This window comes from Eretmochelys imbricata, chromosome 10 (assembly GCF_965152235.1).
Source record: "Eretmochelys imbricata isolate rEreImb1 chromosome 10, rEreImb1.hap1, whole genome shotgun sequence".
Taxonomy (NCBI): domain Eukaryota; kingdom Metazoa; phylum Chordata; order Testudines; family Cheloniidae; genus Eretmochelys; species Eretmochelys imbricata.
In genome coordinates, this window is record NC_135581.1 from 12,621,670 (window position 1) to 12,638,072 (window position 16,403).

General features: G+C 49.6%; 1 protein-coding gene across 1 annotated transcript; it reads left to right on the forward strand.

The window, feature by feature from the left end:
- Positions 1–2,132: 2,132 nt before the first annotated feature.
- On the forward strand, positions 2,133–10,649 carry TMEM184A (transmembrane protein 184A). Its single transcript, XM_077828549.1, has 8 exons — positions 2,133–2,390; positions 3,868–4,033; positions 5,796–5,886; positions 5,980–6,055; positions 7,104–7,195; positions 8,222–8,391; positions 8,557–8,754; positions 10,399–10,649. The coding sequence occupies exons 1-8, from the start codon at positions 2,133–2,135 to the stop codon at positions 10,647–10,649; spliced, it is 1,302 nt and encodes a 433-aa protein (XP_077684675.1).
- The last annotated feature ends 5,754 nt before the right edge of the window (positions 10,650–16,403 follow it).

Genomic DNA, 16,403 nt, shown 5'->3' on the forward strand with positions numbered 1-16,403 from the left:
GGAGAGGTTTTAGTTGGGGGCTGAAGGTAATGGCTAGTGGCATTCTGTTATTTTCTTTGTTGGGCCTGTCCTGTAGTAGGTGACTTCTGGGTACTCTTCTGGCTCTGTCAATCTGTTTCCTCACTTCAGCAGGTGGGTATTGTAGTTGTAAGAATGCTTGATAGAGATCTTGTAGGTGTTTGTCTCTGTCTGAGGTGTTGGAACAAATGCAGTTATATCATAGAGCTTGGCTGTAGACAATGGATCGTGTGGTGTGGTCTGGGTGAAAGCTGGAGGCATGTAGGTAGGAATAGTGGTCAGTAGGTTTCCGGTATAGGGTGGTGTTTATGTGACCATCGTTTATTGGCACTGTAGTGTCCAGGAAGTGGATCTCTTGTGTGAACTGGTCCAGGCTGAGGTTGATGGTGGGATGGAAATTGTTGAAATCATGGTGGAATTCCTCAAGGGCTTCTTTTCCATGGGTCCAGATGATGAAGATGTCATCAATGTAGCGCAAGTAGAGTAGGGGCATTAGTGGACGAGAGCTGAGGAAGCGTTGTTCTAAGTCAGCCATAAAAATGTTGGCATACCGTGGGGCCATGTGGGTACCCATAGCAGTGCCGCTGATTTGAAGGTATACGTTGTCCCCAAACGTGAAATAGTTGTGGGTGAGGACAAAGTCACAAAGTTCAGTCACCAGGTTTGCCGTGACATTATCGGGGATAGTGTTCCTGACGGCTTGTAGTCCATCCTTGTGTGGAATGTTGGTGTAGAGGGCTTCTACATCCATAGTGGCCAGGATGGTGTTTTCAGGAAGATCACCGATGGATTGTAGTTTCCTCAGGAAGTCAGTGGTGTCTCGAAGATAGCTGGGAGTGCTGGTAGCGTATTCTATCTGCTACCCAAGATCCATAAACCTGGAAATCCTGGGCGCCCCATCATCTCAGGCATTGGCACCCTGACAGCATGATTGTCTGGCTATGTAGACTCCCTCCTCAGGCCCTACGCTACCAGCACTCCCAGCTACCTTCGAGACACCACTGACTTCCTGAGGATACTACAGTCCATCGGTAATCTTCCTGAAAACACCATCCTGGCCACTACTGAATTGGAATTAATTTGCAAATTGGATACAATTAACTTTAGGCTTGAATAGAGACTGGGAGTGGTTGAGTCATTATACTAAGTATTATACTTGTTTATTCCCCCCCCCCCCCCCCACTATTCCTCAGACGTTCTTGTTAACTCCTGGAAATGTGCTGGAAATGGCCCACCTTGATTATCACTTCAAAAGGTTTTCTCTCCCCTCACCCCACTCTCCTGCTGGTAATAGCTCATCTTAAGTGTTCACTCTCCTTACAATGTGTATTTTTTCATGGTCTGTGTGTATATAAATCTCCTCACTGTATTTTCCACTTTATGCATCCGGAGAAGTGAGCTGTAGCTCACGAAAGCTTATGCTCAAATAAATTGGTTAGTCTCTAAGGTGCCACAAGTACTCCTTTTCTTTTTGTGAATACAGACTAACACGGCTGCTACTCTGAAACCTGTTGGTTTTTAAGAGACTCTTGAGTGATGGTGGGTGACCTTCCCTATTGGATAAGAACCCAAAAGCTGCTGCTTCTTTGGGCTATGTGGCCTGTGCAGTGGGCCTGGCAGTCTGATGGGAACCAGTTTTCTTGTAAGAGCCCTGTGATGCCCACGAGAGTCTGGCTAGAAGTACCCAGGGAACTGCCTTGTGCGCAATATTTACTCCTTCCTGTGGGCAGAGCCCAGGAAAGAGGCTTCCAGAGTTTCTTGTGCATTTCAGTAAATCCCTGCTTCAAGAGGAAGGCTACTGGGAAAAGGTTCTAATGTTAGCCGAGACCTTGATCTGACAAAGGATGTCGGGAATAAAAACATCTATTCATCTGCCCCCTCTGCTGAGTATTTCCCTTTGTGCTTCCCCTGCTGTTTTCCTCTCTCCTCTCCTTGTGCTTCCCCACCCCTTGCTCCCCCAGCCCCTCTGTGCTCAGTTCATACTGACTCCTGGTATTCCTCCTCCTCCTGCTGCTCACTGCTCTACCTTTGCTCATTGCCCCCTCTCTGTCTGCTGCTTTGTTCTCTAACTGCCTTCCTTGTTGTATTTACATTTGCTCTCTCCTCTCTGCCAGATGAGCAATACCACACACACCAGCATGTCCGCTCCCACCGAGGATGGTGTAGGCGTGACCAGCATGGCTGGCAGCATGCTGCAGACCAGGATCATCCCTCTGACAGACTCCAGCCATCTCTCCCCTAAAGACGACTCCCTGCTCAGGACCCTCCAGAACTACTCCCAAGATGGCCAGCAAATTTTCCTGACCACTTCGGCAGCGCAGGTGATCTCCGGAATCTTTGTGTGGTCGGCACTGATTCTCACTATCCACCAGGTAAAGGCAGGGCTCTGCAGGGAGAGGGGTGTTCCCCTGGACCTGGGTGTGTGTTGTCACCTGGGTGCGTGCACACGTGGGGGTGGGGGAGGTAGGGCAAGGGGAGCTGCTCAGGACCTCAACTGAATCTCAGGATTCTTGAATGCCTCCATGCCTGAGCTAGTTACAGACTATTTCCTTGTCTCTAACTGCTTCCCTTACTTCCAGCGAAGCATCTCCGTCTCCTGGCTATGGCCTCCCTCCTATTATAGTGTCTACAGCAGGTGCCTCTGCCAATTTCAGACCACCACGTTACAGGGAAAGATGAGTCCAGCCTTTTCAAACCTAACAGCTTGGTAGAGCAGACTTTGTCCTTCAGCTCCCCTGAGCGGCTGCCTGCATGGCCTTCCTCGCTGTGTTTATCTGAAGTGCTTACCCCAGAGGGAAGCTGTAACAGTTCCTAGAGTATCAGCGGTTCTAAGGTTAAGGGAGTGTCCTCCATTCTCCTTTCTGGGGAGCCTGGATTTCCTAACGTCCCCATTCCCCACTTAACAACACGTGACACCTGCTGTCTGAGGCCATGTGTCCTCTGGGGGGTTAACTGAAATATTTGTCCCCAGAGCCCAATTCTCAGTATGTAGGTGTAAATCTGGAGTAACTCCACTGAAATCAGTAGAATTACTGCAGATTTACACTGGTGTGGCTGAAAGCAGAATGTGGCCCAGCGTTAGTATTTGTATGGCAGTTAATTCCTGGGCCAAGTGGTGCAGTGGGGTAGACACACTGACTCTTTACCCCGCAGACCCAAATTTAAAATTGATTGGGGTCACAAATGAAATGAGTTATTTGATCTCAGCCCACTTGTTTCGTGGTGTGGAATTCTCCCCCCCTTCCCCCCGGATCAGCAAAGTTCTTGTACTCTTGGTAATTGCTGCTTAGGAGTCCCAAGCTGAAATAGTAGATGTGCTCCAACCCTCATCTTCTATATTCTGTGTGACAGGTCAGGTTTGCATTGGCGAAGCTGTAGAGGAACTGGGACTGGAATAGCAGGGTGCTTGCTGGTAGGACTGAGGTGTGGGCAGTACTTTGTGTGGAGATTTTGTGCCTCTAGCCAATGGGATTAATCCTCCCACACTTACACTTGCTCCCTGCAGGAATGCTAGTCTCTGATTTCCTCTGCATAATGTCTTGGCAGCATGTGTTATGTGCTTCCTGCAGGTTGCAAGGACCATGTGGTGGCGGGTGGAGTCTGGCAGGGTATCTGGTTGGATTCTGATTCAGGCGTCAAGAGATCTCACTGTAGATCTGTTTCAGGGAGCAAGAAGTGGGCAGGAGGGAGACGAAGACTGGAAAACCACATAGGGACACTCCTTTCTGCACCCACAAAGCAGAGGCCTGATGGCCTGTTGCCACGTCTGCTTCTCGGCTTCTCTTCGGCAGGTATCTCTTATGGGCCTAATGTCGCTGCATTGCCCGGATTGTCTCTCCCTTTCCCCAGATCTACATGCACCTGAGGAACTACACTATTCCTAACGAGCAGCGCTATATTATCCGCATCCTCTTCATTGTGCCTATCTACGCCTTTGACTCCTGGCTCAGCCTCCTCCTCATTGGAAGTCACCAGTTTTATGTGTACTTCAACTCTGTGCGTGACTGCTATGAAGGTGGGCAAGGCGGGGTGGCATCTATGGGAGAGGTTGGGAGGAGAATGGTGCAGGAGGAACCTGTGATGGAGGGCACAAGGGTTTTGTCTGTCTCTCCCCTCCAGTGGAAGCTAGGCAAGATGGCACATCAGCATGACTTGGCATCTCCCCCTCCGCCCCACCCACAAATCAGATCACAGTGTTTCAGGGTCCAAGAGGGAACCCAGGGAGAGTTTTCAGGTTGCCTGATAGTAACTCTTGAGTTTGTTGTCATAGAGACCAATGGAAACGATCAACACCCACTCCTCTCCCTGTCACCAAAGCTGGTGCTGAATGGAGATGGGCCCCTAAGCTGCAGTGATGCACTGGAGAAGGCTCTTGCGAGTCAGGGTGGGGAGATGAAGGTTCCTGGGAGCCCCTGGTAAAATTCCATACCAAACTGAAGGGGAGGGTTGAGGTGACTACTTACCTCTGGAGTTCCACTTGGGGCAGCTAGCAGTACCTTGCCAGAGATGGCTAAGAGCAAAACGGAATAAAACGGCCATAGGCTCCATTATCCCTGTGGCTCAAATACTTCTGAAGAACAGAATTTTCGTCTCTGGATTGTGCCAGGGTTTCATCAAACGGCAAATATTTCCAATCCTTTTCCAAGGGTGGATACTGCCAGCTGCCTCCCTTCACATCAAATCCCAGAGGTCAGACTCCCTGCTATGCAATCAATACGCTCAGAATATATCAGGAGCAAAGTCTGTGTTTCCAGCAGTTTAATAGATGTTTGCCTGGGGGTGGGAGGGCACTGCCTCCCTCTTCGGTGATCAGTTTCAACAGGACTATACCGTGCAGTCCCTCCCAGGTTAGCTGACTGCCTGATTAGATGAGCTGCTAGGGTCTTTCTCATCTGCAACCTCTGAGAGACACAGTCACGCTGCATGTGCTTGTTAGCTGGCTGGCTGTGCTAGGGGAGGGGGTTTGAAGTTTTTAAGTTGCTTGGCTCACCGGGAGTGGTTTATGTTAAATGGTACTGCTGGACTTACGGGCTTTGGGGGTTTTGTGTATGATGATTTAAATACAACGGCACCCGGTGTCAATGAACAGACACCATCTTTTAGCATTTGCATGCATCTAAATGAAATCAAATCCCAGGCAGAGAGAGCCCAGTGGGAGTCCAGCCAGGGAGCAAAAAGGCCTATGAACAGGGACCCATCACACCTCGCAGAGCTCTAACTTGTCTGCAGGCTCAGAAACACAGCACTGTCTATCCACATTGTATCGGGACGGATTTTTTTTTTTTTTTTAATGCAACCATTTGTGGCAGAAATGCAATATTTGTAAAATGAAGGTTTGAGTCCTTGAGAAATGGATGGACTCAGCCAAGAAGTAGGTGACACTGGGTCATTTTGAGCCCTAAGCCCACTGGAGTTTAAGTTGTTGGTTGGTTGACATCATTGCATTTTATACTGTTTGGAGTAAGAGTCTGAAGGTGAAAGGGGAAAAATACCAAATTGGGTTTGTTAATGAAACTTAATTCAACTAGCTCAAGCTGCCAAGGAAATGAGCTGATTACAGGTCAGACCAGTCCAGGAAGCTCCACCCACAGAGCTCTCCCACTGCGATTGTTACATCATCAGGAGGAGACAAGGGGAGTTTGTTCTCAGAAGGCAGGACATGCTTAACTACCAGAAAGCAGCTAATAATACTAATGTGTAGCATGTACGTAGCCCTTCCATGAGTACCTCCCTGCCTCGTCAATCCACTGCTCACATACCCATCTTTGTCTTGTCAGCATTTGTAATCTACAGCTTCCTGAGCCTCTGCTTTGAGTACCTGGGAGGGGAGAGCACCATCATGTCTGAGATCCGGGGGAAGCCCATCGCGTAAGTCAGAGTCCCTATCCCGTTCTTTGGCCCCCTTCACTGGCTTTATCTCTAGGGCCAACATCACCAATTCTCATTGTGTTCTGATTCTAGGTCCAGTTGCCTTTATGGGACCTGCTGTCTGCAAGGAATGTCCTATTCCATTGGGTTCCTCAGATTCTGCAAGCAGGTTGGTCTCTGGCCTGGACTGTTTAGCTCATATTACGTAGATTAAGGCTAAACGAGAGCCCTGGTCCATCAAATTGTAGGGGTCTTTCTGGGCAGGCTGTTCTTCGCTGCCGCCTTCTGGAGGCGTTCATGCTTCCCTCCTGCGCCTGAGTTTTTGAATTTTCGTCCAAAGTGAGGCAGCGCACCCAGCCCATTAGGCACCGAGCCAGCAGCAATCAGCTGTGCTTGGTGTCATCTGCTCTGCCTCTTGACTCATTGCTGAGTCAGGGTCCCCTCCCACTGGGGTGCCTAGATCCTGTTTTAGTCCTCCCAGGCTCCTTTAGCTATTGGTACTGATTACCCAAGGTGCCTACCACCAGGCAAGTTTTGGCACATATCTGTGCGGGTGCTGTCCTGGGCTGGAGGGAGGGTAACTTCAGTTATCAGTTATGTATCCTAAATGGGTTTGCTGCTATTCATGACAATCCCATGGGGCTACAGCCCTGCTTCCTTACTGTGCTGCTCATGTATGAGCCCAGGGGGAAGCTCCTGAGGGTTTGATGAGGGGCAGGCTTTAGTTGATAGGACTGGATTTCTTGGCACAGGAAGGCCACAGAGAGACCTGGCAGGTGGGGGAGATGATTGGTTGGGTTGGAGCACTTCACTGGGATGCCAGGGAAGGCTGGATGCATGTGGGGGAAGGGATCCTGCCAGTAAGGTGCACTGTGGCTGCAGACATGCCACTTGCTAAGGGCTGGTCTATTTCACTCCATATCACTGGCCACCCTTGCTAGTGGTGTAAGTGTTTGCTCCCTATCTGAAGAGAGGGAGGAATCTCTCTCTTCTTCTTTCTCCCCAAATGTCAGAGCTCCTTGCCCTCCAGCCTGGGAGTGGCGGGGACCAGTACACACTCAGTTCCTTTCTCTTGGGGTCAGGTGGAGCGGGACTGTGCGTACTGCGGTCCCAGCAGCTCTTGGGAGAACAGCAAGTACCTCCGGTGGGAGTGTGGTGGGATCTCTCTCGAACACAGAGCTGGAAATAGCACGGTGTCTTTTCCTCTCTTGCTGCAGGCGACGCTGCAGTTCTGCATTGTGAAGCCCATGGTGGCGATCCTCACCATTGTCCTGCAGGCATTCGGGAAATACCACGATGGTGACTTCAAGTGAGAATGCGAGGGCGATGGGACAGCCCATTGCCCCTGGGCTGAGATGGCTGCATCAGTCCTCTCCTCTAAGAATAGGCAAAGGCATTTCCCCTCCCCCTCCCACATCCCCAGGGCACTCTTTGTCAAAGGGGGCTGCTCTGGGAGTGGTGGGGACAAGAAAACCAGATATGGGGAAATTAAATGCTCTTCCTTGGGGCTGCTGGATCAGCACCGTGCTGTACTGGGGACCCCCTCTCCGCTCTTCCATTGCACTCTTCCTAGCACAGCGAATGCTCAAGGGGGTTGCGGTCTATGGAAATCTTAACTCCCAGGAGCAACAGGGCCCAGACAAGCCTTGGAATGGGGAGAGATGGGCTGTTGCCCTTTCCTGTGCGTGAACTTGAAATGGTATGTCCAAGAGCTCTAAGCCCTGTGATGGTAACCATGGCCATGGGTTGTGGGGGGGTGTGTACTGGGGTGAGGAGGGCTTTGCCTGCCTTCCATAGATGTGCAGTAGGGGGCGAGGCCTCGGAATCAAGGAAAGATTTTTATGCTGTTAATCCAGATACACAAACCTGGGCGTCTCCCACACTTCTTTTAACTCCAGGGCTAGACTGTGGCTGGTTTGTAAAAATACACCCACTGTATTTGTTCTAGCTGTGCACTTTAATTTTTGGACCAAGATCTTTCTGGGCCTTTAACCTCCCATCCTGCTACCAAGGAGCCCTTAGCCTAGTGAGCCACCATGGTAGCAATTTCCTGTGTTTCTGTATGCTGCTTGTCACCCAGCCAAGCACAGCCCTTTGCAATAGGGCTGCAGGTGCCTTTATCCGAAGTGTGGAGGAGATGCTGCAGCTGGAGAGAATCAGTTCCAGTATGTAACACTCCCTCATGATCTGGTTCTCTGTAGGCTCCGGGTAGCCTCTGTGTCACAGATGAGGAGTGGCTGCAGCTTGTCCCATGTAGGTTCCTGGCGACCTGCCAGTGTGATCTGTGATTTGGGCATAGTTCCAGCAGCCCAGCTCAGTAACTCCCTCTCTTCAGCATTCACAGTGGATACCTCTACATCACCATCATCTACAACTTCTCTGTCAGCATGGCCCTGTACGCGCTCTTCCTCTTCTACTTTGCCACCCTGGAGCTCCTGCGCCCCTTTGAGCCAGTCCTCAAATTCCTCACCATCAAGGCCATCATCTTCCTCTCCTTCTGGCAAGGTGGGTCCTAGGGCTTGGGGTCTCCAGGAGGACGGCCCTTCTTCTCTCCCAGCACCTGATCACTCCACCCAATGAGTTGGGAGGCAGCAGAAGGACCCATGGTAGCTGTACAACCTACTGGACGCCCTGAACCAGAACTCACCCCCTTTCTGCGTCTCTTTACAGGGATGCTGCTGGCCATCCTGGAGAAGTGTGGGGTGATCCCTGAAGTCCAAATCATTGATGGGAAGGAGGTGGGAGCTGGGACGGTAGCTGCCGGCTACCAGAACTTCATAATCTGCATTGAGATGCTATTTGCCGCCATTGCTCTGCGCTATGCCTTTACCTGCCAGGTATACAGAGAGAAGAAGGAAAACTCAACAGGTAACTGAAGCCATCCTCTCTACACTCGAGGGGCCCCAGGCACATAAGCAATGAGGGGATCCTGTTCTCAGTTGAACAGTAAAGAGCCTTAAAAGCCACTTGGCTCTCTGCTGTTAAATCCTCCCTTTAGGCTCTTTTCCCCATGATGCCTTCAGGCAGTGCTAATGGCTGGGAAGAGCCCTCTCAGGAGGGATTGCTGGGACAGAGGATTGTTAATATTACAGATAATGTTGTCAGGAAACACCCGGTGTCAAAAAGGATTCAGATTCATCAAGTTGTGCATGAAGCTGACCTCTTGAAATGTGTCATGGAGTCCCTCTCCCATTCCCTCCCACTGCTTGTTGTCCTGGCTTCTTGCCTTGAATTAGGCTGCCTGCTCTTGTGTTATGAAGACATGGCTGCTGCTCACAATGGAGCCCTGATATGGAGGGTGGCCCCTGGGTGCTGCTGTAATAATGGTGACAGTTGTTCTCTGTAATAGCATCCCTTTTTATAAGGGATATTTCAACCAAGCTGGTGGGCTATCTCCTGCCAAGCCCCAAACTCCACTTTAAATCCCATGACTGGCCTCTGTCTCCAGAGATGGGAATGTTGCAGTTACTACACTGGGTGCCCATGGGAACAGGGAAGCCTTGTGTTGCTCCAGTAAGGACCGGCATTGCTGCTCAAGGAGCAGCATAGCCTCAGAAGACTTCCCATCCAGCCTTTGCTGCTGGACCAGGGTCTCTGTGCCCTGGGGTCCTGTGGTGTAGGTGGCAGTGGTTTCAAGGAGTTGGACTCTTTATAAGGGGGAGGTATCTGGCTGGTCCTTGGTGTGCTCTGTGGCCTTGGGTCCTTTACAAACTCCAAAGGCTGAATGTGCAAGAGAGTGAAAAGGTGGGGGAGTTGGGGAAGGGGCTAGTTTGGCCTCTTGTTCCTCTCCCCACAGGAATGGCAAACAAAACCCTTCACCTAAATGGTGCTGTGGGATGGGCATCCTGCAGGGATGGCTTCCTATCTTCCTAGGAAACTTAGAGAAAGATTTACTCTGCTCAGAGCATCCTCTTCTGTCACTGGCTATTGACCTGCCTATGATCTCTGGGAAGAGCAGAGTCAGAGCAGTTGGCTTGGTGTGGGCAGCATGCAAGGAGATGGATTTTATCCTTTTGTTGGAAGAGGTGTTTCACCCTTTGTATCTGGACCATGCTGTATCTCTGCATGCTGCCCACCTGCTACCTTCCACATAGGCTGTACTTGCTCATGGCTTGAAGAAAAGCACCAAGCTTTCATTTTTTGCTAGGATTGGAGTATAGAAGGGATATCTCGGTCCACGTTTCTAGTTGTCCATTTAACAATGACACAGAACTTTTCATCTGTGGATGGATTTAGATGGCAATGGATTTAACCCTTTCTGTTGCACATTACCCACTCACTCATCTCCAATTCTACGAGGGCATATCAAACTGTAACCACTCAAAAATCAAACGTGTCCAGTGTGCTTTGATTGCTGCACGTTGGGACTCATTTCCTGTTGGCCAGAGGTTTTATTACATCGCTAGGCTCAGGACCTCTATGTCTGGTCCCTCCTGCCCTCCCATCTCCCTTGCCTAGCGAGGCACTTCCTTTTAATAGTGGATCACTCATAATAAGTCTCTCTGCTTTCAGCAAACGTGGCCCCAATGCAGAGCATCTCTAGTGGGCTGAAGGAGACAATGAGCCCGCAGGACATTGTCCAGGATGCTATCCACAACTTCTCCCCCACATACCAGCAATACACTCAGCAGTCCATGCAGGAGGCGGAGACAAAAGCTCCTGGGCAGATTGGGCACACGGCACCCAAAGCTGATGGGCAAAATAGGAAAAGAAGCAAAACCATTGAGAAGAGAGTGCTGATGCTCTCAGACGATGACCTGTAGGTGAGAGCTGAGAGGACAGCAGCCCGGGCAATGTTTAAAACCGCATTGTCCCTGCAATCTGACTGGAGCCAAAAGAGAGCAACAGATCTTGACCAGAGAAGCCAAGACCAGCTGTTGTTTTGGAAGGAAAGAAGCAAGAACCAGAGAGGGGTGGGATGCTGAACTGTGCTTGTCTTCTGCTGTCCTGCCCCTGCTGATGTTGGAGATTTGGTTCTTCTCTATTCCCATTAGGCCCCTGTACTTTTGTCGTTCGGTGGTTCCTGTCCACCAGCCTGCCCCACTGCCCGTGTTCTGACGCATGACAAGCATCTGTATCGGTGCTGTGGGAATGACGTGACAGGAAGCAACCAGGACTCCTGAGAGTTCCTACCAGTGCTGCAAGATGGAGGCTGGAGTCCAGCTCGTCCTCTCACCGATGAACAAGGGCAAGGTGGGGAAGAGAATTGCTCTGCGTACCATGACTCTGCTCTAGTGACTCTTGGCCTAAGTAAAAAGACTAACAGCTCTCAAGCCCCCGGGGAGAAGAGCAGACTGGGAAGCCAGCTGCACATCTCCTCCTGCTCTGACATTTTGAAAGTTACCAAAGTTTATTTTGGTTAAAACTTGGGGGAATCTCAGGAGTCTTGTAGGAAAGGGAGGGAGGGAGAATGAATGAGCTATTTTCTGGTACCTACCTGCCTAAAATTTAATAATCCCCAAGGAAGAGGCTAAAATGAAATTCAACGGCTGCCACCTGTACTGCTTCTGGAAGGGGGAAACCTCTTTATTTGTGTCTTAAAAGGACTATGATCCACTTGGAGTGGATCAAAAATTAAATGGATTCCAATGGGCGTATTAAATTGCTTTTCAGGGAATTGAACTGTCACAACTGTGACTGGCAGGGTTAGGAATTCACTTACTGGAAACGATACTTCTTGAAAACATTTGCTATTAAGCTCCCCTCCTTAAATTTAAGAAACAGCTTTATTTTAATGCCTACACTTGGCTTCATCGAGACTGGAGAGAACCAGAACTATTTACAAAAATTAAATACCACAGACCCATCTGTGGGAAGTGTGCGTGCAAACCCCTGCCCAGATCTGCCCTACTGGGGTTACACTGATCACATACCAATCTATTGTTAGGTTCACACGGGCACCTTTATAAAAGAGGCCATGTCCCCTCTGTGAACAGAGGTGGGAACCTAAATGACAGAGTGGCTCTGTTCTAGGATAGTTGGGGAGTGAAATATAAATAGGCCTGTGTCCTCTTGCTGTTGACCTGCACAATGCCAGTTGTGGGAGACAAATGTCCTAACATGGGATCAGCTGGATTAATTCCCCTCTGCTGAACAGCAGCAGATAGCGCACCTCATTCTGTGAACCTTCCCATAACATCCCACCAGACCTGTATTTTAGATCTTTGAAGACAACCATACTAATTTCAGTCTATACTCCCACTCTCCTACCAGAATGACTGCTGGAAACTCATTTGGTGTTGGCATTGCTTTGTCTTACTTCATGGGGGGGAAGGGGACAGTTTGTGTGTGTCTTGAAAGGACCTCTAGTGCCTCAAATTGCTGCCATGTAATAAATGTACAGTTAACGCTTATGGTTCTGTTTAGAAGTGGACCCTTTTTAAAAAAAAATCTTGACATTTCCCCAGCTCTGAGATCCCTTGAGCCTGAGAAGTGGAAATTGTAACTTAACAATCCCGCATTTTACTATTTATAAGGTTCTTGTTTTTCCTAATAAATGGATGTTTCTATTACCACTCCAGTGAGCGCTTCATTTGGCAAAGCCTTGTTACCCATCTGGCGGGGAGGGTCTCTGATGTGATCCAGCAGCTCTCTGCCATCCAACACTGACGCTCATAAATTCAGAAGCATCGCATTGGCCTCTACACACTATGGCAACTGGGGCACTAGGAATGCCTGCGTGGACAAAATGTACCATGATGCCCTAGCTCTGGTGGGGAGTCCTCCCATCTCGCTGGCTTTCACATCACCTCTTCCAGGCTGGAAGAACACAGTGCTCTCCTCTGCATCCCTTCTACCTCCTTTCTTGTGCTCTGGAGTTGTCAGAGAGGTTACACCCAACCTCAAACTGGGCTGAGCAGCGTTCTGCAGCAGTGATCGGACAGTAGTAAACAGAGTTGATCAGAGAAGCTTCCCCGTCTCGCTGAAAGCCTGTGATAGCAATACTGTAATAGCAGCATGTAGCTGAGACAGTCTGGCGGCTCCCTCTGAGTCTCTCCAGCACTGCTTCTGCCTCCTCAGCTGGAGAAGCGGCTTCCTGCAGGCTGCCTGTTGGGAGGTATAGCTAGAGCCTTATGTAGGACTCCTGCATGCAGCAAATCTAGTCTTGGGAGGGGTGGGAGCATTCTCCTGCCTGTCTAGGTCTAGCTCCAGCTCCGTGACAAGAGAGCAGCTGCCAGGCATGACAAGGTGCCCTGTGCGGATACTGACAAAGCTGTTCGGTTTTACAGCACAGGCATCAAAGAAGCAACATGAGCAAAGAAGTCACTTGAGCTGAACACATTGGTCTTCCCTACCCCAGCTGGCTGGGGGGTAATTATGTCAGATCTGGGACAGAGGTTGGTTGCTTCAACCACTGGGGTGCGGACAGATAGCAAAAGTGACTATAGCACAGCTGTTAAAGGACTTGCCTAATGTGCTAGGATAAAGACTTGCACAAGAATATAAACTTAATGTAACTTACATCCCTGCATGGAGTCTGAACTCCAGGGCATTCATCTCTATTGGCAGCAGGTGCAAGTCCCTGCTACAGACCATGACAACGGTCTAGCGTGGCCAAGCCCTCATGTATTAGATGTAGGCCAGCTCTTGTTCTCAAAAAACGCACTCTGATGTACCACCAAAGTCAAGAGTGTGCCATCGGCCTCCAGCAGCCCTGTGTGTAAGGCTGAATGCTCGTGGCTGCTGTGCCCCTAAACAGCAGGCATGACCCACTGCATAAAATGATTGGGGTCTGTCTGAACTCTTTGCTGCTCTTTCATTAGGGTGACCTAATTTCAATGTTGAAAGAGTGGTGAACATGCATGGAGAACAAAGACCTAGGAAACACCTTAAACAGAACGCTGCCTCTCCTCGCAGATGAGTCCCAGGCTCTTATGCCAATAAACAACCCCTTTCCCGGGGTGGCCAACCTGAGCCTGAGAAAGAGCCAGAATTTACCAATGTACATTGCCAAAGAGCCACAGTAATACGTCAGCAGCCCCACATCAGCTCCCCCTGCCTCCCGCCCACTGGCAGCCCCGCTGATGAGCACCTCCCCCTCCCTCCCCACACCTCTGGATCAGCTGTTTTGTGGTGTGCAGGAGGCTCGGAGGGGGAGTGGGAGGAGCGAGGGCACGGCATGAAGGTAGGCATAGTGGTCGGTGGGTTTTCGGTATAGGGTGGTGTTAATGTGACCGTCACTTATTTGCACCATGGTGTCTAGGAAGTGGACCCCCCCGTGTAGATTGGTCCAGGCTGAGGTTGATGGTGGGGTGGAAGCTACTGAAATCGTGGTGGAATTCTTCCAGGGTTTCCTTCCCATGGGCCCAGATGTCATCAGTGTAGCGTAGGTAGAGAAGGGGTGTGAATGGACGAGAGCTGAGGAAGCGTCGTTCCAGGTCAGCCATAAAAATGTTGGCATATTGTGGGGCCATGCGGGTACCCATAGCGGTGCCACTGATCTGGAGGTATATATTGTCACCAAGTTTGAAATAATTGTGCGTGAGGATAAAGTCACAGAACTCAGCAACCAGTTGTGCCGTGGCATCATCAGGGATACTGTTCCTGACAGCTAGTATTCCATCTGTGTGTGGGATGTTTGTGTAGAGAGTCTCTACATCCATGGTGGCTAGGATGGTGTTTTCTGGAAGATCACCAATGCATTGTAGTTTTCTCAGGGAATCAGTGGTGTCACGGAGATAGCTGGGAGTGCTGGTGGCGAAGGATCTGAGTAGAGAGTCTACATATCTGGACAGTCCCTCAATGAGAGTGCCAATGCCCGAGATGATGGGGCGTTCAGGATTTCCGGGTTTGTGGATCTTGGGTAGTAGACAGAATAACCCCGGTCGGGGCTCTAAGGGTATGTTGATTTGTTCCTGTGTTAGTGTAGGGCATGTCCTGAGTAGATGGTGCAGTTTCTTAGTGCATTCCTCAGTGGGATCTGAGGAAAGTGGCCTGTAGAATTTGGTATTGGAGAGTTGTCTGGCAGCATCCTTTTGGTAGTCAGACCTGTTCATGATGACAACAGCACCTCCTTTCATCAGCCTCTTTGATTATAATGTCAGGGTTGTTTCTGAGGCTGTGGATGGCATTGCGTTCTGCACGACTTAGGTTACGAGGCAAGCGATGTTGTTTTTCCACAATTTCTGCCTGTGCACGTCGGTGGAAGCATCGAACGTATAGGTCCAGACTGTCATTTTGACCCTCAGGAGTCGTCCATGTGGAGTTGTTCTTCTTGTGCTGTTGGTGGGGGTGGTATCGGTGTATCAGTGTGCTGTTGTTATTCTGAAAGTATTCTTTGAGCCAGAGATGGCGGAAAAAGGCTTCCAGATCACCGCAGAACTGTATCATGCTTGTGGGGGTGGCAGGGCAGAAAGAGTCCCCAAGATAGGACAGGTTTCAGAGTAGCAGCCGTGTTAGTTTGTATTTTCAAAAAGAAAAGGAGGACTTGTGGCACCTTAGAGACTAACACATTTATTTGAGCATAAGCTTTCGTGAGCACGAAAGCTTATGCTCAAATAAATGTGTTAGTCTCTAAGGTGCCACAAGTCCTCCTTTTCTTTTTGCAAGATAGGACAGACTCTTCTGCCGGGCTGAGTGTGTAGCTGGATAGATTGACGATATTGCTGGATGAGTTAGGGGTACCACTATTGTGGCCCCATGTGGCAAGTAGGATTTTAGACAGCTTACAGTCCTTTTTCCTTTGTAGAGAGGAAGTGTGTAACGTAGATCTCCTGTCTTATTTTAGTAAAGTCCGTTTGTATGGAAGGTTGGTTATTTATGAGAGTTTCCAGGTTGGAGAGCTCTTTTTTGATGTTTTCCTGTTTTCTGTATAGGATGCTGATCAGGTGGTTCCTCAGTTTCTTTGATAGCGTGTGGCATAATCTCTCACTGTGATCTGTGCAGTATGTAGATAGCAATGGATTTTTCACCTTCAGTCCGTTTGGTATGATGTCCATCCATTTGCCTTTGGAAAGGAAGATGGTATCTGTCTGTACTTGTGCAAGTTTCTTCATGAGGTTGATGGATTTCCAGTCCATACGGCTAAATGCAGAGCCTTGCATGGCGTCAAGTATCAGAGGGGTAGCGGTGTTAGTTTGGATCTGTAAAAGTGGCAGAGTGTCCTGTGGCACCTTATAGACTAACAGACGTATTGGAGCATAAGCTTTCGTGGGTGAATACCCACTATTTAGATTGTATGCTCTTTAGGGAAGGGATATAGGATTGTGGTAGCATGCCACGCTCCTGGTCCATGCCTAGCACTACTATGTGCTAGGCACTGTACAAACAGAGCAAAACCAAGAGAATTAAGGGAGTTTAAGCTTAAAGCTGGGTGTGGCTTTGTATGATTGGACTACCACAGTGGGGCAGAGAGAGAGCTACACTCCACTAAAAGCCAGCGTGGTCCCTACAGAGCAGGGCAGCTACCTTCCATCCCTGTTCTACTGAAGCTTCTCTCCTGCAGGTTGTAGCAGTTTCCCTGCAATTCTCAGGGGAAGGGACTAGTCTATCTTTTGCAGGAGCTGAACTTCTGACTG

Bases quoted from the DNA above. Each gene is read 5' to 3' on its own strand.
- TMEM184A (XM_077828549.1), top strand. From the start codon at position 2,133: ATGAGCAATACCACACACACCAGCATGTCCGCTCCCACCGAGGATGGT. The intron at 6,056-7,103 runs GTTGGTCTCTGG...CTCTTGCTGCAG, and splicing joins TCCTCAGATTCTGCAAGCAG to GCGACGCTGCAGTTCTGCAT. The intron at 7,196-8,221 runs GTGAGAATGCGA...CCCTCTCTTCAG, and splicing joins TACCACGATGGTGACTTCAA to CATTCACAGTGGATACCTCT.